Raw genomic sequence first — 24,345 nt, forward strand, 5'->3', positions numbered from 1 at the left:
TGTTGAGAACACTTAAGATCTATTCTCTTAGCAAATTTCAAGTATACAATACGGTATTATTAACTTTAGTCACCATGCTGTACATTAGATACTCAGAACTTATTCATCTTATAGCTGAAAGTTTGTACCCTTTGACCTCTCTCTCCATTTCCCCCACCCTCTAGCCTCTGGCAACCACCATTCTATTCTCTGTTTCTATGAGTTCAAATCCTAGGTTTTCAAGAACAGCATTAAATAACTTTGCCCAAGACTTAGAATTAATGATTGGTTGCGAGTTCAATCACATCTTGGTGATTCTAGATTCAAAATCAGGTGAGGATCACCATGCTCTTCCGTCTACCACCCTTTGGGATCCAAAGCTCATGCCTCAGTTCCGTGAATGGCAAACAGTCGCCACGACTGGCCAGGCCAATGCCCAGGCCAAAGCATAAAGTAAGAGTGTGTTGTTTTTCACCCCAGACGTCCCTATCAGCTGTCTCTATCCTAGTGTGGTGATAACTGTTAATAACTGGCTCTCTGGGATACAAAAAAACACTTGATTTCAGCATTTGGTGATTTCTGTGTTGTAAATAAACTCACCATGGCTGATTTTCAAACTTAATATCACTAAATGCGGAGATGAGAAGAGATATCCATAATCAGCTCTTACAAGCAGGTGTGAGCCTGTTCTAGCATCTTCATATCTCCATCCTTTGTTTGGTATCTATTCCACTTTCTATTCTTGTTCTCAGTGAGCTATGAATCTCTATCATGGTTTCATTATAATAATATAATGACTCATTTATTGAAGAGTTATGACAAGTCAGACCTCTTCTAAAACTCCACATGCATTATTCATTTAATCCTCACAATGACGCTCAGACATAGGAAATATTTTTATCCCTACTTTATGTGTGAAGAAACTAAGGCAGTTGGAGATTCAGAAATTTATATAAGGCCCCCTCCCAGACCAACCTAAATCAGACTCTATGTGAAGGATCTTGTCATCTGATTTTTAAAAATCTTCCCATGTAATTCTAATGTGCAGCCAGAGTTAAGAACCACTGATCTAGAAAACAAAGCAAGAACACTTGCTATTTGAAAAAAATATAACTTTCCAATTGAATGTGGCTAACTATATGTTAGGTCTTAGATAAAGCTCAATTCACACTTCTATTTGGCTGTGTAGACACACACCATACATGAAAAAATCTCTGTAGAGATGAATAAAGTGAGAAAGTGGGTCATCTTTAGGATGTGACACAGTTTTTCTAAAAAATATTCTGCATAACCTAAATATCTCAATAAGTAAGTTAGCAATAAATTTTGAAATTATCTTCTAGCTTTCACTTCAAATATTACTATACTGTTATTTACTTATTTTGCTTAATGTGAGGTCACCAGATAAAATAAAATACGGGATATATTTATAAAAAATTATTTATTGTTTATCTGAAATGCAAATATGACTGAGTGTCCTATATTTTTATTTTTTACATCTGGCAGCCCTCGCTTAATTTCAGGGCAGAATTTTCACGCTTTGAATTAAAACTCAAAGGATCCTCTTCCTTCATTACCTCTCACCATCCCAACTTATCCATCCTCCAAACTTGGCCAATGAGTATGCCGATAAGCAACATGGCTTTACTATTTATACCAATTCCCACTGGCTTTGGTCCTTAATGTTAAATTGTAAATTTAACCCTACAACGGTCAATATTTTTATAATTTGGATGCCAAGAAGCTGTTTTAAGCAATTGAACACAGCCAGAAACCATAAACGAAATGATTGCTAGACGTGCTTTTACATACAAATTGAAAATATCTTATATGGCAAAAGACAAAATAAAACAAAACAAAAAAATACTAAAAGTAACTTTGAAAGATAAATGGAAAATGGGGGAAATATTTGCATTTTAAAATAAGATAGACTAAAATAAACAAAAGGCAAGCACCCCAATTAAAACATGGATAAAGGATATAAAATTGAATTCACAGGAAAAAAAACACAGATGTCTGGTAAGTATAAGAAAATATGCTTAACTTTAGCAGTAAACAAAGAAATACAAAATGAAATACTGAGATATCATGAATCACCTATCAGATAAGCACAGATTTAAAATTTTGACAAAACTCACTATTGGTGAGAGTTTGGAAGAAACAGTCCTTCTCATAAACTGGGAATAGAAATGTAAACTGGAGTAATCTTTTAGCGAGCTTATTAGCAATATTATCAGAATTTTAACATGTATATAAATTTGCCTCACATTCTATTTCTACAAATGTATCTGATAAAGTAAACTCGTACACCAGGACCCACAAAATGGAGGCAGCCCCAGAGGCCTGGCCCACGTTACAAATCTAAACCTAAGTCAGTCTGCACTTACAGGAAATATCTGTCAAGGAAACCTAACATACAACAACCACAGTCGTCCAAGTCAGCTCTAGCTAGGTCACCTGACCCTAGAAGACAGGACCCGACAGCCAACCATGCCCCATTTCTGAATTGCCTCTTCTCACACTCTATAAAACTCACTATTGCCCAAAATCCCTTGGGAAGAGTGCCCCACTGTTTGTGGGGCACGGTACTCCCCCAATCCATGGATTGTTTTTGCTTGCATAAAGGACATCAAGCTCATTACTAAATCATTTTAGTTTTATGATTTGACATATCCTAAGAAGGTAAGACAAACATGCAAATATATATGAACAAGAATGCTTATCACAGCATTTTTTATTCTAGTAAGCAATCTGTCCCCAAGCCCTCAAAAAGTGAGAATCTGATGACTAGCAATGAAGGATTTTTAAATAAATACTCACCAAATATTAACGCAAGTGGGATTTTCACTTCTTTACAGTTTTCTGAATTGTTTGATTTTTTTTCTTACAGTGAGCATGTAATTCAGAAAAAAATAAAAGTAATCCATTTGTCATTTGGGAAGCAGTGATCAGAAAAAAGTAAAATCAGTTATCTCTAGATAATTCTGGAACATAAAGTACTCAATATAAATAGATGAAAAGTGGTCATCAAAAAATACTAGTGATTTTTGGTAAAATCCCCACTCTGTTACTGAATGCATGCTAAGTCCCTCTCTATCCCAGCTGATTTGATTTATAATACCTGCTGAGCCATAATGCTAATGACCGGCACTAGAAGATACCTTTTGCCCCCTAAGTACCATGGGCCCAGGATATTTGGTACTATCTTATATTTCAGAGGAATCATGGTCCACTAATAACTTGAAAAGTAGTTAAGAAGGTAGGGCATAAAAACAACTTACTTTAACAATTGTATGAAGTTCTTGGGAAAAGGATACCAAATATGTGAAGACAATCGTTTGTCTGTTGCCACAAACCCTGGCCCTGTCTGAGGTTGAAAAAAAGCTCCCTTGATGTCTTGAATATGCTTACAGGATACTTTAGTGAAATCCAAATATTTCAGCTTCTGTCTAGATCTCACTTGAAGTCCATTATAAAGTTACAGTAGTATAAACATAAGGCTCTTTTTCACCCACACTCTCAGGATATATTCAGAGAATTTTAGCTTCCTAATAAACCAGTTAAAATTGTACTGCCAAAATGAGAGAAGGACAGACCTGTAAACTGGGGCCCAAAGAGATCAAACAATTAGCCCAGGGCCCTGCTCAGAGGCTGCCTCCTTCATGAGCCTCCGGAACTCTGTTGGGCCAACAAACCCTCAAGCATCCATAGCTCCCAGTTGAAAACTGACTTAGTAGACTCCCTCGAATGGCTTTCCAGGATTTTCGTGGCTATTTATCTCATCTTCCCATTTAGATTGTCAGCTCCTTGTAGTCAGAGACTAGTTAGTTCTCATCTCAAACCCACTGATCCAGCAGCTTCCAGGCAAGGCCACGAAGACAAGAATTCTGCCCCCAGGAGGCCACAACATGTTGATATTAAACAAGAGGGAGTACTTGATATGTGTTTTCCCCAGAATGCTGCAAAATAGGACTTGTTATATAGTTCAAGACTCTAAATCTAAGACTTGTGTTAGATTATTATTATTCTGAGTCATATGCAAATTCACCTTTGTTGTTGTTAGTGCCATGGAGTTGATTCTCACTCCTAGCAACCCTGTCTAGAGCAGAACAGCACCCTGCCCAGTCTTTTTGCGCCATCCTCTCACCTTCAGGCGCTCTATCAGACAATGCTTTGCTGCTATTCATAGGGTTTTCTTGGCCAATTTTTTTAGAAGTGGGTGGTCTTGTCCTTCTTCCTAATTTGTCTTAGTCTGGAAGCTCCACTGAAACCTGTCCACCATGGGTGACCCCGCTGGTATTTGAAATACCAATGACATAGCTTTCAGTATCACAGCAGCACGCAGCCACCAGAGTACGACAACTGACAGACAAGTGGTGTGGTTCCATGACCAGGAAATGAACCCAGGCCATGGCAGTGAGAGCACCAAATCTTAACCACTAGACCACCAGGGCTGGCAAATTCACCTTTACATGATCGTAATAACCTAAAGAATTTAGAAGAATGAAATATATCATTCTAGTGTACAACAAATACCTCTGCCACATGTCATTTAAGTAATCATATAAGAAAATGTACATCTTCTTCCTAACAGTGGACGGAGGTTCAACACACGTTTCAGACACAAAGCTCCATCCCCAAAATACACAGTTAAATTCAGTGTTGGCTGAGAGCCCAAATGTGGAAGTGACTCTCAAGGAAGAAGGGACTCACATTTCTCATGCCTCCAGATTTCTTGAACAAGTAATTCAACGAGTAGACATTCCAGTCAGAAACAACCACATCAGCTAAATAGGTCCCTTCTTCCTTAAAGTGCTTTACCTACTTTGAGAAGGTCCCACATGAAAACAAAAATCAATGTAAGGTTAAGGTTTCCATAGAAATACTGACAATTAATAGCTGAATGTAGCTAATAATAGTCATTAAAACTTGTTCTAAATCTCGATTTTTATTCCCACATGAGCAGAAATAAGATACATAAAATAAATTAAATTATTCTTACTAAATAATCTTAAAACTTTTTGAAAATATAGAGGCAAAATAGCTAATTTTACCAAGTAAACTACCAAACCCAATTTAATTGAAATGATCATTGCCACTTAATGAGAGCTTCTCATATGCTAGGTTTTGTAGATACTTTATATCATCCAATCCTCACAACAACCCTCTTACAGTTAGAAACCAAGGTTAATTACTTCATTCATTCATTCATCCTGTTTAAAAATAATATTTGAGTTCAATTGAAGTGGAGAAGAGTTCAACTTCAGTATGTGCCAGGCCCTTCAGTGCTGAAAATAAAATGGTGTGCAAAATCTGACCTGGATTCCAGATCTCATGGAGCTTAGAATACACTGAAGGAGACAGTTATTAATCAAATGATCACTTAATTACATGTATGTTTGTAGCAGAGAAGGCCAGGAGAGGAAAAAACGGAGATTTGACCTAGTCAGAGAGGTAAGAAACAGCTTTCTTGAGGAAAGGACAGCAGAGACTTGAAAGATAAGTGGGAGTTAATATGGCAAAAGGCCAGAAAAGCAAATGGAGGAAATAGCATATACAGATCTTCCTCAACTTACGATGGGGTTGCGTCCCAATAAATCCATTGTAAATTGAAAATAGCATAAGTCAAAAGTGCATTTAATACACCTAACCTATCAAACATCAGAGCTTAGCCTAGCCTACCTTAAACATGTTTAGAATGCTTACATTAGCCTACAGTTGGGCAAAATCATCTAACACAAAGCCTATCTTATAATAAAGTGTTGACTAGCTCATGCAATTTATTGAGCACCATACTGAAAGTGAAAAACAGAATGGTTGTAAGTGTAGCGGGTGTTTACCCTCCAGGTCAAGTGGCTGACGGGAAGCAGCGGCTCGCTGTCCAGCATCGTGAGAGAGTATCGTACCACATATCACTAGCACAGGAAAAGATTAAAATTTGAAATTCAAAGTACAATTTCTACTGAATGCACATGGCTTTCACATCATCATAAAGTCGAAAAATCATAAGTTCAACCACCCAAGTCAGAGACTATCTGTACAAAGGCCCTGTTGCACGAGAGAGGCAATTTTGAGCAACTAAAAAGTAGTAATCATAGCTGCAGGGCAGAAAGCCAGGGATGTGATCTAACAGGAGGCTGGGCAGGGAAAGGGGCCAGACTAGAACCTTGAAGCTGGGTTAAGGACTTGGATCTTTATTCTAGGAGGAATGAGAAGCCAGGGGGACTTGAAGCATCAGGGCATCCTGATCAGATTTGCCCAAAGCGGCCTAGACTGAATCCAGATCCAGTTCTCTTTAACTCGAAAAGCCTCCAGAACCTATTAGGATATTTAAGAATTCAACTTCAGTATAATTTTCTTTTAGAAATTACAGTTAAAAAAAAAAAGAAGAAGAATTTTGAAGACCGAATTTCTAATTTTGCAAATGCATGATTTAACATTTTTTAGGGTATAATGTAAGTATGTCTGCACTGTCACACTAGGGTGAGAAGAATATTTCCCCAAATAGCAAGGAGATTCTCACATAGACCGTGAAAAGCAAAATCGTTCACTGTTTTGTGGTTTTCTTGCAGCTATTTTTAAAATGTGTTCTTGAAAGTTAGCAAAGTGCTAACTTCTTAATTTGAAATTACTGATCAGTGCTTAATTTTAATTATCAATATAGTCATACTTTTGCCAAATGTATTTTTCAAAGTAAGAAATTCAGAAGAGTTTATTTTTTACCTATATTCTCTAGCCACCTATCACCAGCCTGTTTGTTAATTTCTTTATTACATAGTTTAAGAATAGGTGTTACCTACAAGCTTCCTTCCTATTACATAAAATTTCCATAAAGATTTATTTTTTAACTTTATAATATTTACGATTTCAGAGATTAAAAATCATGATCTTAACAAACTTATTTCAGTCACTTCCTGATAATTATGCAAAATACAGTGGTAATTTCCAGGCTAGGAGAATGACTCAAATTCTGTGATGAAAAAATTCAAAAACTCTTAATTTGATGTTACAAAATTAAGATGAAAAACATTTACTTTTTAAATTACATTCATTAATTTCACTCACTCATTGAAAAGCACTCTTTGAGTGTCTAATGTTTATGGAGATCCGAGAGAGTGTCTTCTTTTTTTAAGGGGGCCTGCCTGGTGGCGCAGCGGTTAAGTGCACGAGTTCCGCTTCAGCAGCCGGGGTTTGAAGGTTCGGATCCCTGCGCGCACAAACACACCGTTTGTCAAGCCATGCCGGGGCGGCGTGCCATATAAAATGGAGGAAGATGGGCATGGATGTTAGCCCAGGGCCAATCTTCCTCAGCAAAAAGAGGAGGATCGGCATCAGATGTTAGCTCAGGGCTGATCTTCCTCACACACACACAAAAAAGAACGAGAGGGTAAAGAATCTATTTCAGTTCCAGGCCCCTAACAAAGTCCAAGGCAGCTCTGATATAGACTCTCTAGATCCTTTTGGAGAGTCACAACCAACACAAGAGTGTGTACAGAAAAGCTCCACAATATTCTCAAATGATTCACAATTGACTGTAACTTCAAAACACTTCCTGTCCAAAGGAACAAACAAATTAAATCTGCATGCATTCTTATTCCATTTACCAAATTAAACATTTTTAGATTTGACCTGTTAACTGAGATTAATTCAGGGCTGGCTGGCAGCCTCGACACTGTGGCATCTGGACCGTAAGAAGGGCTTTAGTGGAAACTGTTTGACTCCATCTTCCTTAGAGAACAGGTTGAACTTCCTGTGACCTTTTGATCAAGTGTGGACACATAATGAGAAATATCAAACCAAAATCTCCTATTTATTCAGAGGTTAATATCTTCCTATTGCTGCTAAGCTTGGCGAGTAATATCTAAATACTCATTTCAATTTATGATTTTCACTTAATATGAAGCTTTAGCATCTGGATTAAAAGGATTCCAGAACAAAGGGGATCAAATGTTAAAAACAAACTAAAACAAATAAATCTAGGGCTATTCAGAGAAAGGGAAAGAAACAATGCAGGGTTTTCCCTGATTAGACTTTCTCTACACACATCAGTCCTACAAAGGAAGAGGCTTGATTTTCAAGTCAAGGGACAAATATATTGGAAATATAATGAGAAAAATCATGCTGGCCAGCACAGAAATTCTGTTTTGCCTTGTTACAGAACTTCAGTCCACATCTGACTTTGCATTAATTATAGCAATAATGTGCTTGGATCTCGAAGGAAGATTGATTAACCAGTAGGAACCACCAGGTGGATTCAGGCTGAATATAAGATCTCTGAAAAAGACCAGACCCCCAGGAGCCTCCAGGTCAAGGTCAACTCATCAGGACCACTCCACTTACTCTGGGATAACTCCAGATCTTTCCTCCAGTTTAGTTAGGGATAAAGGACATCACCAAAAAGGTTGGATGCAGAAATAAACTGTTCCCAGTTCTCCAAGCCATATAGATAAGAACTCAAGTGGTCTATTTTGAAATCCTTTGTATCTTTTACTGCAGCCCTCCCAATTCCCCCTTAGAGGTAATATCAATAGATTTTGGAAAATCAAAGCAATTCAAAAAGTGAAATGACTGGTCATGGCTGCCAACTCAAAAGGTCCATTATTGCAAAGCCCTTTAATTTAAGAAAGTCCCTCCCAGAAGAGTCCATGCATAACTTAAAGTTACTATTGCAATTAGGGTGTGAGGAGAAATAATGGTTGAAAGATCTAAATTGTTACTCTTGGAAGCAGTATACATTGTTGTGTTCTGGGCCAGCTTTAAACGTGAATACATAAATAAATTGCCTTGGTTATAAAACTAACAAAATATCCAAATAATCACTAGCTATTAATTTTTCTTTGTCTCAAGAACACATCATATCACTGCAAGATTTCTCTTCGGTTATCAAAACTGGGTCTGAACCCAGTAAGGCCAAGTGGTTTGGTCAATCTCACAAAGAAACTGAAACTAGAGTTGTTTAAAGCTACATTCTCCCTTTACTACAACATAAATCAGAAGCTTAGACGAGTAACTGCAACCTTGAAAATATCTGACTTAACTCTGCCGAGGCACCTACTGGTAAAGAAGCTTGTCTACTCTGTCCCTATCGATGGCTTCTACTGAAGATTATAGCAGGCAAAATTCACATAGGTTTATACACTGCCTCATTTAAAATAAGAAATTGAGGATAACTATAGTTATAAAATGAAGTAAATCCAAATAAATGAATACAGAAAATAAAATGAAGGCAGAGATGAGATCCCAAATATATGACACACAGTGCTGTTCAATGGCTAGGACTAAGAAGGCATGTTACTGGGTGCGTCCCCAAGAACCTGGAGGTGCGTTGTAGTGCAGCACGGGTTTCCACGGATCGGTATTGTTCAACATTAGGCAAACGGCAACACTTGCTCATGCTTCAGAGTTGCCTCTCTAGAACTCTCCCCAACAGGTTTGAAAATGGGCTCCATTGTGAAGTGTTACATAACATTCTTTCATAATTCTGAAGTATCTTCCAAAATTAATCCCAGTTAGAATTTTGTAATGCATCATGAGAATAGATTTTGGAGCAAGAGCTGCACCAAACACTTCATTGCGTGTGCAGGCACACCATACACACACACAAACGTAAGTCCTCTTTGGGATTATAACTCACTAAGTAAACTTTGGAGACACACTGTAGTGCTTCACACACCACATCTGAAAAACAATAATTGCACTAAATAAAATAAATAATAAGAAGTAAATTAGAAAGAATCCAACAGATTCTTGTTTTTACCTTGTGCTTAAGTTATAAGTTAAATATTTTCCCAGACAGCAGGCTGGAGGCTGTGGGAGAATTGGGGGGGGGGGGAGCTAGATTACATGGGGTACCTTCTAGCTCATGAAAGATAAATATAAATTCCTAGTTTCTTCCCTGTTGACTCAATAAAAAGATAAGGTGACCTAACGAGCCGGAAGCTCCTAATTTAAATTCCATTTTATGCTTTGATCCAGAACAACGTATCTTGGCAGAGATCCGGCAGCACCCCGAGAGCAGCATGGTTCCAAGTGTCTCCTGAGAAGCAGCCATCTGCTGCAAGGGTTTGAGGAGGCGACGAGAAGGCGTTTCTTTCACCTGCTCTGCCCTAGACTTGCTGCCCGGACACTGGCAGCCCGTTCCAGAAGAGTCTTGCACAACTTTTGGCCCCCAATTCCTTCCCCTTGGTAAAAGTCGGAGTTCTTCCGAACCTGGGTACCTCATCTCTAAACAGAATGTATCCGAGGAGATGTTAGGGAAAGCTACCTGTTGTGGCGTTTATAGTATAAATGTCTTTTTATTCGTTTTGAACCAGCCGGCCTAACGTACATTTTGGAAGGCAACCTCTCCTGCCCCCGTCGAGACTGGGGAAGAAGGCAGCCCCAGCCCCGCGCTGGGCGGGCGCCCCCTGGTGGCCGGACGAGCCATAAACGCAGCCGAGCCTGCGTTCACTCGGACGCTCTAAGGACTGGCGTCGGGCGAGCGGCCCGGACCAGGGAGGCCCGGTCGTCCCGCGCCCGCAGCCCCGGGGACGCCGTGGAGCAGGCCGAGGTAGCCTGGTCTACCTTCACCCGAGGGGTGGGGGTACGTAGGCCAGCGCCCGGAAATAACGCATGCCACTTCCCCTGCCATCTCTGGGTTCCAAACTCCGGGCGAGGGGGGAGAGCCCTAGATAAACATGGAGAAGGCAGGGCGACAGCGCAGCGCGGCAGGGAACGCGCCCGGGGCATTCTAGAGCGGGAGCTCGGGAACAGGCAGCGAGTGCCAGGGTAGCTGCGAACGACATGGGCTGCAACTGGACCCGGGGAATCAAGCACCACGTTTTCCTAGCCCCGTTTCAAGAACTCTAACCTCGCACGGGGGCAAGATCGCAGGTGCTATTCGGGAGTTTTGACCCTACTTCGCTGTAAAGTAAAAACATTCTGTAAATCATTAGAATCCAGTATTAGGAGCGTGTGTGCGCGCGCGCGCGGGGGAGTGTTTTAATTTCCTACTGGTGCTCCCACGTGCAAGCACGTTTCTTAGCAAATGAACGGCAATTAGAGCAGTGTATTTGTATGCATTTCCTATCTTTCTATTTTTATTTTTTAAGTGGGAAAATACAGTCCACTTTCAAAATGGACAATAGGATCTTCTTGAGAAATGTTCTAGGTGACAAAGAGAGTAAGAAATGAAGGATGACTCTTCTGCTCAAGTGGAGGAGAGAATCTACAGTGGAGCAGTGAGCGCCCCCCCCAATGTCAGAAGCCCGTGATGTCGCCCTTAAGTAATCGTGCATGTATTACTGAATTAACTAATTTTAAAAAGGCTTAGATTGTAGGATTTCCTTCAGCTATTGCGCCAAACAAAACACCAAGATCTTCAAAAAGCCTCCATCTATAGCTAACTCCACTTTTAAAAATAAAATCTAATATTAAACCGAAAAACTGCAAATCGACACAATCAAAAGCAAATCCCGGCCAGAGCAGAAGGTACTTGAAACCCGAATCTGCGTTCTGTTCCTCTCGTACACGGCTCTGAGGTGGGGGAGGCGGTTTGTGCTGGTGCCTGGTGTATAATCGGGTTAATCCAGTAGACAAAGAATAAACCAATAGCCCTCCCACCTCACTTCCCGCTCCCCTTCCCCTCCCCCTTCTTCTCTCCCCGTCGCCCCCTCGAGGGGGAACAGAAAAGGGGAGAAGTGGGCTTGAAATGGATTCCGAATAAAGTCTTAAAACCTGCAACTTGTTTTTAATGCTAACACTGCACGGCCTGGATTAGTTTTAAATGTTCATTCCCTTTTCCTAGTGGCGCGGAGAAAGTTCCCTAAGTCAGCCCGAGCCTATGGCTTGTCCTCATGGCCTCTGGGGAAACCTTAAGGGCAGTGTTTCCTTGAAACTAGATAAACTGACCCGGCCGTGCCCAGCCTGGCCCCGCGGGCGCCCCGCGTGACGGCGCCCGGGCGGCAGGACCGGCCCGGGGACGCGCGGGGCGGCGCGGTTGCCCTTTTGAATGCCTCCTGCGGCTCGGAGCGCTGGCGGGCGCTGGAGTGTGAGTGAATGTAGCCCCGCGGAGCCAATGAGCTGGGACCGGATGCGATATATCCTCTGGGACAACAACTGCTCTGTTCCGCCTCGGATCCACATGACGCCATTTACTGCTGCCGCGGCCGCCGCAGAGCTCCCTGCCTCCTCCGGAAAGGCGAGGGCGCAGGCCAACGGCGAGCCCCCCCGGCCGGGCCCCAGACCCTCCTCCTCCTCCTCCTCCTCCTCCTCCTTCTCCTCCTCCGCACCCACCGCCCCCGCCTCGGCCTCGCCGCCGCGCCTCCACAACGCCCAGTCTGCACCGCCGAGAGCTGCGCGCCGCAGCGCGAGCGGACGAGAGGGGCCGGCGGAGCGCGCAGCGCCCAGGCCCCCGCGCCCGCCCGGCCCGGCCCGCAGCCCCGCGCCCACGCGCCGCCCCCGCGCGGACGCGGCCGCCGCCGCACTCTGAGCCATCTGGCTGTAGTTTCTCTGTAAGGCCGTTTTCTTTTCTCATTCGCTCATCTGCCAGGAAAAGAGACTCGCGTTTGGCGCTTCGGCCTCCAGTTCATTGAGAAAAAAGAGGAAATACTCCGCGTGCGCTTCTAGAAGGGGGGTCGCCTCCAGCCCCGAACTCCGGCGGGTTCATCGGCTGGGGACTTGGCTCTGGATTTTCCTCGCCTTTTTTCCTCCCGCCGATTGCTCGGAAGTTGGACTGAAGCAGAGTTTGGAAAGAAGGGGGGAAAAGTTTGCATCGGGGCTGGATTTATTTGCACATCGCAAGAAGAAGAGAATCCAGCAGAGAGGGGTTGGTGCAGAGCCGCGATCACGGTGAGGCGCGTTTGGCTCGTCCCCTCCTGGCGCCGTGGTCGGCGCGTTGTGGGCAACATGGAGTAGGTGCAGCCGGACCGGGAGTGGGGTCTGTCTCCCCTCGGGCCTCCCTTTCTCTAACCCCGCAGGTTCCCCTCAGGGATCCCGGGAGCTGCCCGCGGTTCTGCGTCGCCTCGGGCTTGGCCTGCCTCGGCGGGGGCTGCGGTGCGCGCCCGGTGCAGTGTCCCTGGCCCCACGACCCCACGCGCCCGCGCTCTGGGGGGCTGGGGTGGCGGACGGCTCGCACCGAGTCTGCTCCCGGCCCTGCATTGGCCGCGAATTCGGCGCTGAGGACGGGAGAGGGAGGGAAAACACTGTGTTTTCCAGGTCGCCTTTGCAGGCGCCCGCGCCTCTAACCTGTTCCTCCCCGGGGAAGGCAAGTCCTGGGAGAGGCTGTCCCGGAGCAGGGGCGCCGGCGGGACCGAGGGCGCGTGGGTCGCTCGCCTCACGGGGGCAGCGAGACCCCGCGGGTGAAAAAGGGACAGGATGCCGGGTGGAGGGAGCCCCCCGCCTCTGCCCGGTGTGGACGGAGGCGAGCCCGGTGCGGGTGGGAGCGTCGCCCTGCCTGGCGCCGGGTCTCTGCGGTTCGGAAGTGCAGCGTTCTCTTTTTTCCGTTCTCCGCGGTCGGACTGGGTCAAGCTTTTTTTATTTTTGGAAGATTGGGCTGACCCAACACAGGAAGAAAGCCATCAAGCGATAGCGATCGTTTTCCATTACCTGAAAATAGGTGTCAAGAGAGGCTAGTTTTTTATTTCCTTTGATGGGCTGATCTACTTTTTTGTTGCTGTATTTTAATTCGGAATCCTGTGCATTTTTACAAAGCAGTTTCTGTGTCGGTTTGCCCCACCCTTGTGCTGAAGTCCTTTCCCCCTAATCCTTAGTCTGATCACACACCGTTCTTAATGGGGGTTTCAAAGCACTTTCAAAGCGGGGGGACATGAGGGAGTGCGCGGGGGGCGGGAGGGGAGCGCGGCTGCGAAGGAGGCCAGGGATCGGCAGAAATCATTTTGGTTAAGAAAAAGATCCTCCCTCCCCCAAAGATGCTACTTTCCACTGCAAGCAAATCTTCGCGGAAAGTTTCCACCCCAGGGATCTGGGTCTTGTATGCCCAGCGTGTGCAGTGGGGCCCTGTAAAATGTCTTTTCTTTAAAAAGCAATTTTTCTTTCACTTTAAGAAATATGTGTATATCTCTATATTAATATGTAGGCGTCTGCAGATTGCAGGCAATGGCCTTTTGGTCAGCGCATGGGGGAGTCGCCCAGCGTGCGTGGGTTAGACCTCGGTGTCCCGGCTGTGTGTCTAAGGCACCGGCTTCCTCGCGGCGTCGGGCTGGAGACCTCTGCCCGACGTTCGAGGGCCTTTGGCGGAAGGCCCTGCAGTGGGCTGCGTGCCCTCTGCCTGGGGGTGGAGTGGCTCCCTCTTGGAGCTGGGAGGCAGTTCTCCGAGGTGGGGGAGGTTTTAGCCGGGAAGGGAGGGAGGGGGAAGTGTGCTCTAGCGTTTCAGGGCATGTCCCCTTCGGAGGCGCCCGCGCCCCCCGCCTGTCTGTCAGTCTCGGGATTGTGCGCAGGGGGGCCAGCCTGGCCTCTGGGCTGCGTCGGTCCTCCCGGAGAAAAGTCCCTCCGGGCTCCGACTGTGTCCTACCTGCTGGGGACGGTGTTGGGGCACAGATAGAACCGATAAACGGAGTGAAAGCACAGAGCAGCGTAGTCTTGTCTGCTTTTCTGTTGGAAGTGAGATCCTGTTTCCAGCTCTGCCTTGTTTGGAGTTGGGAGGCGTGTGTCACCTGCCTGTGTCTCTCCTAAAAGCAAAGACTGGATAAAGGTGCACTTTTTGCCCACTTTTATTCATTATAGACTTGGCGAATGGGAGGATACTTTTGAAATTTACAGAGAAATTGCAATTTAAGCGATTGCTTGTCAGAATGTAGATTTGAGATGACACTTAAATTTTTAAAAAACTTCCTATTATCACCAGTCAGTTTATGTTCTCAACTATTAAGTTTTTGGAAAGGAGCAAAGCAGTTAAGATTTTGACATAATTTATTTCTAACACAGGGAGAACAGTCTTTTAGCTACAGAATTTAAGATAGTCTCCTAGGCTATCAGATTATAAAATATTTGATTCTCAAGTTGTTGAAAATAAGTAAGTTCCTGTCTTGTTGCACGTAGTATAAGTTTGCTTTACTGTGCTCCTGGTACTAACAGGATTTAAATTGATTTGTTTTTAATACTATGTAACTTTGAGCTACTATGTGATTAATGATAATGTATCATTGTTGTAAAATTTATAACTGTTCCTTGGGTGGAGTATTTACTTTTTTGCATGTCATATTCATCCTATGGGATTTTATAAAGTACAGAATACTAGATAAATCATAGTTCAGGGTATGTGATGTAAAAGCATACAAAGTAAGAACGAAGGAAGAATTTCTAGGCTGTATTTATTGATGTTTAAGGCAAAAAGGACCGTGATAAACTTAAACTTATTTCAAATTTTGAAAAGGTATTCAACTTTTGAAAACGTTGGTAGCAATGTTGTGTTCTAACATTACTTTCTTGCCATTTTTACAGTGAACCCGAACTTTGCAAATTTTATGTTTATTTGACTAGGGAATTGTTACTTATATGATTGAAACAAGGATCAGCTTTGTGTCACTACACATCACGGGAGTAAAGAATTGTCAGTACCTGGCCATAATTTTTACTTTTTGGTGCAGGCATTGATCATATCGCTATTCTGATACCCCCCCACAGCCACTCCATTTCAAATCCTGTTACACCAGGGGAAGTGGGAAATGAAGAGTTAACTCAGGTGGGTGGAGAGTGGGAAGTATCCTGGAGTGTAAACCATCTCTTTCCTCTGGGTTTCTGCAGGAATTCAGATGTGTTCTAAGCCTGCTGGAGTGACCACACTTCCAAGACCTGATGGAGGCCAGAGCTCAGAGTGGCAGCGGGTCACAGCCCTTGCTGCAGGCACCCCGTGACGGTGGCAGGCAGCGTGGGGAGCCGGACCCCAGAGACGTCCTCACCCAGCAGGTACATGTGTTGTCTCTGGATCAGATCAGAGCCATCCGAAACACCAACGAGTACACAGAAGGGCCGACTGTGGTCCCGAGACCGGGGCTCAAGCCTGCTCCTCGCCCCTCTACTCAGCACAAACACGAGAGACTCCACGGTCTGCCCGAGCACCGCCAGCCTCCCAGGCTCCAGCACTCGCAGGTCCATTCTTCTGCACGAGCCCCTCTGTCCAGGTCCATCAGCACAGTCAGCTCGGGGTCTCGGAGCAGTACGAGGACAAGTACCAGCAGCAGCTCCTCAGAACAGAGACTGTTAGGATCCTCCTTCTCCTCTGGGCCTGTTGCTGATGGGATAATCCGGGTGCAGCCCAAATCGGAGCTCAAGCCAGGTGAGCTTAAGCCGCTGAGCAAGGAAGATTTGGGCCTGCACGCCTACAGGTGTGAGGACTGTGGCAAGTGCAAGTGTAAGGAGTGCACCTACCCGAGGCCTCTGCCATCAGACTGGATCTGCGACAAGCAGTGCCTTTGCTCGGCCCAGAATGTGATTGACTATGGGACTTGCGTTTGCTGTGTGAAAGGTCTCTTCTATCACTGTTCTAATGATGACGAGGACAACTGTGCTGACAACCCGTGTTCTTGCAGCCAGTCTCACTGTTGTACACGTTGGTCGGCCATGGGCGTCATGTCCCTCTTTTTGCCTTGTTTATGGTGTTACCTTCCAGCCAAGGGTTGCCTTAAATTGTGCCAGGGGTGTTATGACCGGGTTAACAGGCCTGGATGCCGTTGTAAAAACTCAAACACAGTTTGCTGCAAAGTTCCCACTGTCCCACCCAGGAACTTTGAAAAACCAACATAGCATCATTAATCAGGAATAATTCAGTAATAAGGATTGTTCCCTTTTTTTAACACACATATGCAACCCACTAAACAGTTATAATCTTGGCACTGTTAATAGAGGGTTGGGATAGTCTGTGCTGTTTGCGGTGAAATGCTTTTTGTCCATGTGCCGTTTTAACTGATATGCTTGTTAGAATTCAGCTAATGGAGCTCCAAGTATGGGATACAGAACTTGGTAACCCACGGTTCCATAAGCTAAAGCAACAGACACTCCTAGGCAAAGTTTTTGTTTGTGAACAGTACTTGCAAAATTTGTAAATTAGCAAATGACTTTTTTCCCCATTGTTTTCTCCAGAGATAATGTGCTATATTTTTGTATATACAATAATATTTGCAACTGTGAAAAACAAGTTGTGCCATGCTATATGGCATAGTCACAAAATATTATACTAATATGTTGTACATTCGGAAGAATGTGAATCAATCAGTATGTTTTTAGATTGTATTTTGCCTTACAGAAAGCCTTTATTGTAAGACTCTGATTCCCCTCTGGACTTCATGTATATTGTACAGTTACAGTAAAGTTCAACCTTTATTTTCTAATTTTTTCAACATATTGTTTAGTGTAAAGAATATTTATTTGAAGTTTTATTATTTTATAAAAAAGAATATTTATTTTAAGAGGCATCTTACAAATTTTACCCCTTTTATGAGGATGTGATAGTTGCTGCAAATGAGGGGTTACAGATGCATATGTTCAATATAAAATAGAAAATATATTAACGTTTGAAATTAAACTGAGCTGTTTTGTCTTATTTTACCTTTTCTTTTTTTTTTTGTAAGTGAAAGAAGCCACATTTTATGTTAAGGCTAGCATGTCAGTGAAATAGTTTCACTTATCTATAAGATTATTTTTATCTTACAGTTGGCTGCTTTAAAGTGGGGATTTGGTGATTTTTCAGAGAGAATTGTAGCACTCAGGAGAGAAATCATTGAGCATTTGACCCACTCGTCTGTATTCATCATGTGAGAGCTTATTTTGGTTATATCATTGCTCCTGTTCTTCCCTTTTACAGATTTGCTGACTTGCCTTTGTTTTGCAGGTTTTTAAATAAAATTTGTGAACTAATTCATTCAGAAGACTTCCCTAAAAGATTAACACTTAGACTTTTTCTTAGTATTAAGAATGAATGCCATGAGGCTAAGTCAAGACCAGAGGAACAAGTTTAGTTCAACAAACATTCTTTGAATGTCCCCTGTGTGTCAGGCATGCGGTATATCCATACAGATCAATGCTTATAATTGAAGCAAAAATGTTTCTTGACTTATCTGATCATGACTGTTTTTTCCAGTCTATTTGTGTTTAGAGTCTCAAGTTTATCACCATGATACCCAATTTCTTATGTTAGAAAAGACGTGGAAAATATGTTTTGATTCAAGTCTTGGGTATCATGAAATTTCATCCTATATTGGGCTAATAATTCAAGCCCAGGCAGGCCAACTTGAGAGACCCTGTCTTATTTAATCAAATTATCCAGAAAATTGTTAAATTTTACTCTCAGAGAAAGAGGCAATATGGCTAAAAGTCAGTGTTTGCACTTGTCTTTTGGGAGCAAACACAGAGCAAGCTGCTACAAGCCCATCTTGACCAATATTAGGTTTTCTTATTTGTAATAAGTCACTTGATTAATTAGTCACTGTGTGGCTGATGATTTTTTCTTCCAAAAGCACGACCGTTTGCTGCCAAGAATCACCGGAAGTCTAGGAAATGATTTACCTGTCATTATTGTTTAATCTCTTGTTTCCTGTTCTGAGGCTTCTCTTAGGTTAAAGGGTTTTAGTACAGTTTGTCTTCTCTTTTGTTTTTTAAAATTGGCTTTCAAGGAACTGTATAGCTTCCTAAACCAAGACGTTCCTAGAAGGACCTTTAGTTTCCTCTCCACTTTCTCCAAAAAAACACAAGGTTAAATGGATCTGGAAATTATTTCCTCTAAGTTGAAACTTTGGGATACTGAATGTTGTGATTCTAATACTCTTAAATTTAACCCTAACTGTCTACGAGGAATTAGAATGTTGAAAAACAAGACAGGGTTCTTATTTATTGTATAGTTTTCAAGATTTGTAAAGCACACAAATTTTGACTAATTAGCTTTGTTGATCAAAAACTACTATGTGCACTGATAGAACTTCTTTGGTATAGCAATTATGAGTAAAATTTTTTTCACCACATAAGCAGCTTTCAAAGTGTTCTGTAGACAAATTGCATCAGATGCAATTGGGTGTTTATTGAAAAGGTAGATTAAGAATCCCTACCCATGGTTATTGGATCAGTCTCTGGTGGTGTGGCCTAGGAATTTACATTTTTAATCATTCCTCTAGTGATTGTGTACAGTTTGAGAACAACTGACCTAAGAATTGCTTTCTAATTTAGCTTTTTTTTTTTTTTTTTAGTGGAGTCTCAGGTAAAGCACAATTCACTGTTTGAATGTAGAACATAGTGATAACCAACTGAAGTTAGAAGAGGTTTGGTATAAGTATATATGAAGTCCTGATGAAAATCATTTAAAGATATATAGGAAAATAGGATTTCTCAAGAAGCTTCCAACTAACCTATTAAATGTTGAATTTATCTATAAACCAATATAGAAGACATTTTTAAAACATGGAAAATTGAATGTTTGTATCTAAACAGATTGAAAACAGGTGGTGCTCGCTCTTAACATCAGTGTGTTAGAGTTTTTAGATATTGCGAGTCATCTCACTGAGATACAGATGAATAACCACCTCAAGTTCCTAATCTCTAAAGTTCCTGAAAATTCACATTATAAATACAATGAGTTTATAATCCAGTGGCCATTATTTTGGTATTGTGATAGATTATAATGGCACAGCAAACATGTCAATTGATTTAAGCATTTAGGAAAATCTTAACTATATATATTTTTTCTGGTTTCTTGCCTTTTAATTTTTTTAGAAACCTGTGCATTCTCCACATTGAGATTCATTTAAGAATGACAACTTGATTGTTGTTACTTAAAGTATTCATTTATGTGTGCTGAGGAGGAGAATTTAAGGCCCTGCCAAATTTCTGCCATGTTGGAGCATGCTGTGGGGATTGTCTGAAAGAAGAAAGCCAAAACCAAGTGCAGGTACTCCCAACCAAACTGCATAATTTCTTTCTCCAGTACACTTTGTCTCAAGGACGGCTTGCCTCCAGGATATGTAAGATACTGATGATGTCAGATAAATGAATTTGCTCTTTGCACAGTGCTGTGAGGTATGTATTTAATAGGCAGCTGATGGGTTTGATGTAATTTATTAACTTGTGAACATCTAGGTCCAAATTTTGAAAGGTTTAATGGGTTTAGAGTTTCACTTGCGGTTATATCCACAATTGGCCATTTGCCTTCCTCTCTTACATGTGCAAAAGGACCAGGATGTAGGTACACGAGTCTCAACTTTGAAAATTGGTTAGACTGTGTAGAAAGAAAAATAAAATTAGGGCATTAACTAGTTACATCAATGTTGTAACTATTATTTGGTTTTCGATATTTGTTAAGGCAAAAGTTCCGTTGATATCTATTTTAATTAGGAGTTGATATCTATTTTAATTAGGACAATTGCCTCATTTCTCTGTGACATGCCAAGCGTGGGTCTCCATTGATTGAAGACCAGAGCAGAATTGTAAAATAAGGCCTATCTGATTTGGCCTAACTGGTCATCAGAGTGAAGCTATATACATTTGGAATATTAAATCACTTTTTGGCCGTTCATGGGAGGAAAAAACTGTCAGATTATAACATCCTATATTTGAATTTTATTTGGATTCCACACCACCACCCTCCCTACATCATGAAAGACAATCATGTGAATAATGAGAGATGAAAATGGAAATACCACTAACGATAGTGCACCTCTGGTCAAAATTAAACTTAAAATATTCATTTAACTTACAGTCAGGGCCAGCCCTGTGGCTTAGTGGTTAAGTGCGCATGCTCCGCTGCTGGTGGTCCGGGTTCGGATCCCGGGCGCACACCGATGCACTGCTTCTCCGGCCATGCTGAGGCCGCGTCCCACATACGGCAACTAGAAGGCTGTGCAACTATGACATACAACTATCTACTGGGGCTTTGGGGGGGGGGGGGAACTTACAGTCAAAAAAGAAAAAGGAGGTAGAAATATAGCAAATAAGAAAAAAGATTAGCACTTCAACTTTTATCCATGGCTAGCAAATTTTCACAGTTTTATTTAAAACTGCATTTTGATTGACCTAAAGAATTTTTAAAAGCCAGTCTTATTTGGCAACTAACTCATGTTTTTTTAAATAAACTATTAAAGGAGATGAGAATGAAGCCTGTTGCCTTGGCCTCTGGCTTGCCTAGATGAGCCTATAAGGCTTCCACATACCTTAAAGGAGTTTATTTCTCGAAACAGTTCTAATACACATAGAGAAGAAGAAATAATTTGACTTAATACTTGGAATGGAATTTGGGTACCAAAATAATTTGGCATTTCAATTTAACAAATATTTTTTGAATGCCTACTTAGGAATCACAGGGCTAGTTGATGTAATGCAAAAGGAAAGGGTTAGTGCCTCTAATTCAAGCCAGGACTTTAATAGCAAAGGCAAAAGCAAGGTGCTATGAGAGCACAGAAATTGGGAAAAGCGCTGATGCCTTCTCAACAGTGGATTTGGTCTCCAGTTCTTTGCAGGGATTATAGCTATTTAAATGGCCCAAGAGTTTTGCTAAGGGAGATGCAACAGAATTAGCATTACTCGTTAAATAAAACTACATTCACCATGCTCATATCCTAAATCCTAAATGAAGCGTAGAGATGTTTGATTAATATTTGGACAGCTATATTTTGTTATGTTTATTCTTAATTTTAAGATTCATGATTCGCTAAAACGTTTCCCTAAAAGATAGAGATTGAAAAATATATATATATATTTTTTTTTTTTTTAAAGATTTTATTTATTCAGTTTTTTTCCCCCCAAAGCCCCAGTAGACAGTTGTATGTCATAGGTTCACATCCTTCTAGTTGCTGTACGTGGGACCCGGCCTCGTGTTGGAGGGAGAAGTGGTGCCTCGGGGCGCTCCCGGGATCCGAACCCGGGTCGCCAGCATCAGAGCGCGCGCACTTAACCGCCAAGCCACAGAGCCGGCCCGAAAAATATATTTTTAAGACGTGACTAAGAAATAAGTTGGAAAGACCCATCTATTCTTGCTTTTCCAGTTTTTGTTGGAATTTACCTCTTGTCATTAATCCATAATTTTAGCTTGCTTCTGTACCTGGAGAAGGATGAATACTTGTGAAGAATGAGTTGGAGATAATTAAGCTGATAGAAAAAAAGAATTGTGTCCATGATAGTGTGAGAGGAAGTGGTTAAGCTTTGGAGCAATTCTCCCCTTGCCAAAAAACAATGCCTGAGACCTGGCTGCTCAGCTTCACATGGATCTCAAAACTTAGATGAGCATCTCTGGCACCTAAGTGACTACATCTTCCATTTTTGAAATGATTTTGTGCTCCAAATAACATCTGGTTTATTGACTTGGATCAGTAAGGCTTACAGTCAAGCAGGGTTCTGGTAAATACCATATTTGCATCATCTCTCATTTCTCCAAGTTTTTAATAGGCTTAGCGTACCCTTGGTAGTCCTAAACCCAGCTTTCCTGCTCCAGAGTAGGCACAAAGTAGCCCTAATATCTGTGGCTGTTCATACCAGAAAACTGCTCCCAAGCTTCCTGTTAGAAAGTCATCTTTATAAGTCCAGAGCAGCATTTAAGGATGCATATCTAATGGTCACTGAACATTATAAAGCCTAGTAATCAGCAGCCTCATCTGCATCAAGAACATACAGAGCCTTAGGATACATTTAGTACCTGCTATGTTGGAAAGATATTGGCTAGGATGTCCCAAGAAATGTTTGTCTCTGTCCCAAGAAGTGTTTGTCTCTGACTCATCACTCTGCTAGTGAGGAAGTGACTCTAGGAGCATGGGCAACCACACACTCAACATTTGCATTCAGGTCTAGATGTCACCTGGATTCTCACCCACACAATTAGGATAGAGCCTAATTGATTTAGTTTCGAACATTCATTAACACTCTACCTTTAAGCTTAAATTTTGGAAATGGATTCTTTTACAGACTGGTGGTCTGATTCTAATCATCTGTGAAAAGTCACAAGATAAGAACCCAATAACGTATCTTCTGGGTCTTTGCCCTGCCACATGAACAATCCAAACTACAGGCCCCGGGTGCAAGTTCTTGTCACTGATTTGATATTTATTGCATATCTTCAGCATAAAAGACACTACAGTAGGTGGGAGAAAAAAGCATTCACTAGATCTGTGATTGTGGACTAGTAAATTAACAATGTTGCTCATAGCCCCTTGGAAGCTAATAATCTAGGACTTAGATTCTAAGTCATAGAAAATGACTGGTAGTGTTACCCACTTCCTGACCTGGGCAATTTGATCTCCCCAGGGGACATTTGGCAAGGTCTGGAGACATTTCTGGTTTTCGCTTCTGGGGGTTAGAGGGAGGAACTATAGGCATCCTGTAGGTAGAGGCCAGGGATGCTGCTAAACATCCTACAATGCCCAGGACAGTCCCCCATAACAAATAATTATTCAGCCCAAAATGCCAGTAATGCTGAATTTGAGAAACACTGCTACAGAGGAAGCTGAGGGAGTAGTGGGGAGAATGTAATATATCCTGACATGCGGCAAGGAAGGCTGTCAGCTGTGTGAGCGAGAATGATGTCAAAGGACATGGGGAGATCGCTGTGGCCATAACTTTGGAATTTCCATTCTGAGTGCTAAGCCTCTGAAATTCTTCTAGTGGAAAAATGCCCTACATTTGTAAATATCTATATGTGTCCAGTATACCTACTTTTCTATAGTACTTTAGGTTCACAAGCTTTGGAGACAAGTCCCTGTGCAAATGCCCCTCTCTGTTACTTATTAGCTGTGTAGCCACAGGCAAGTTACCCAAATTCTCTAAGCCCAATGTCTTCATCTGAGAGAGAATAATTCTTAACTCAAAGGTTGTTGTGAAGGTTGAAGAGATATGTGTGAAATATTAACTCTCTTGAATAGTACAAAGTAAGTACTAAAGAAATATTTACTATTATTTTGTATCTGAATTTTTTTTTTTTTTTACCTCAGGCACAATGTTAAATACTGGAGATATAAGACAAATCTCCTGCCCTCCTATAACTTGTCTGTATGACAACTAAACAAATATTTACTATAGAGTATAATGTATGTGATAATAGACTTAAAATACATATGAAGAGGAAATGATTAACTGTATCTTGGGTGTGGTGTATGGGATCAGGAAAGTTTCTCAGAGAGGGTAATGTCTGCAAAGGGACTTAAATGATTCCCTAAAACTGAAGTGGTGGGTAGGAGTTCACAGACAGCCAGGTGTGAAAGAGAAAGGGATTCATTCTTGAATTTAAAAGAATTGACATGAAACCAAAAGAATTGATAAATTTCAGGCAAGTGTTTTTTTATAGGAGATTTTAGTTCCTGAAAATTGGCTTCTAATAAATACGTGAGTGCACGTGTGTGTATGTGTATATATATACACATACATATATGTATACACACACACACATACTCAAGAAATGTGCAT

At 42.0% G+C, this 24,345-nt stretch overlaps 1 protein-coding gene across 1 annotated transcript; it reads left to right on the forward strand.

The window, feature by feature from the left end:
- Window positions 1–12,182: 12,182 nt before the first annotated feature.
- Window positions 12,183–17,497, forward strand: SPRY2 (sprouty RTK signaling antagonist 2). The gene is made up of 2 exons (XM_004423102.3): window positions 12,183–12,807; window positions 15,721–17,497. The coding sequence occupies exon 2, from the start codon at window positions 15,772–15,774 to the stop codon at window positions 16,717–16,719; it is 948 nt and encodes a 315-aa protein (XP_004423159.1). The 5' UTR covers window positions 12,183–12,807; window positions 15,721–15,771; the 3' UTR covers window positions 16,720–17,497.
- Window positions 17,498–24,345: the final 6,848 nt, after the last annotated feature.

Source organism: Ceratotherium simum, chromosome 10 (assembly GCF_057802395.1).
Source record: "Ceratotherium simum simum isolate JZ-2026a chromosome 10, ASM5780239v1, whole genome shotgun sequence".
In the NCBI taxonomy this organism is placed as follows: domain Eukaryota; kingdom Metazoa; phylum Chordata; class Mammalia; order Perissodactyla; family Rhinocerotidae; genus Ceratotherium; species Ceratotherium simum.

What these genes read in the sequence shown, in the direction of transcription:
- SPRY2 (XM_004423102.3), top strand. Translation starts at nt 15,772, where the DNA reads ATGGAGGCCAGAGCTCAGAGTGGCAGCGGGTCACAGCCCTTGCTGCAG.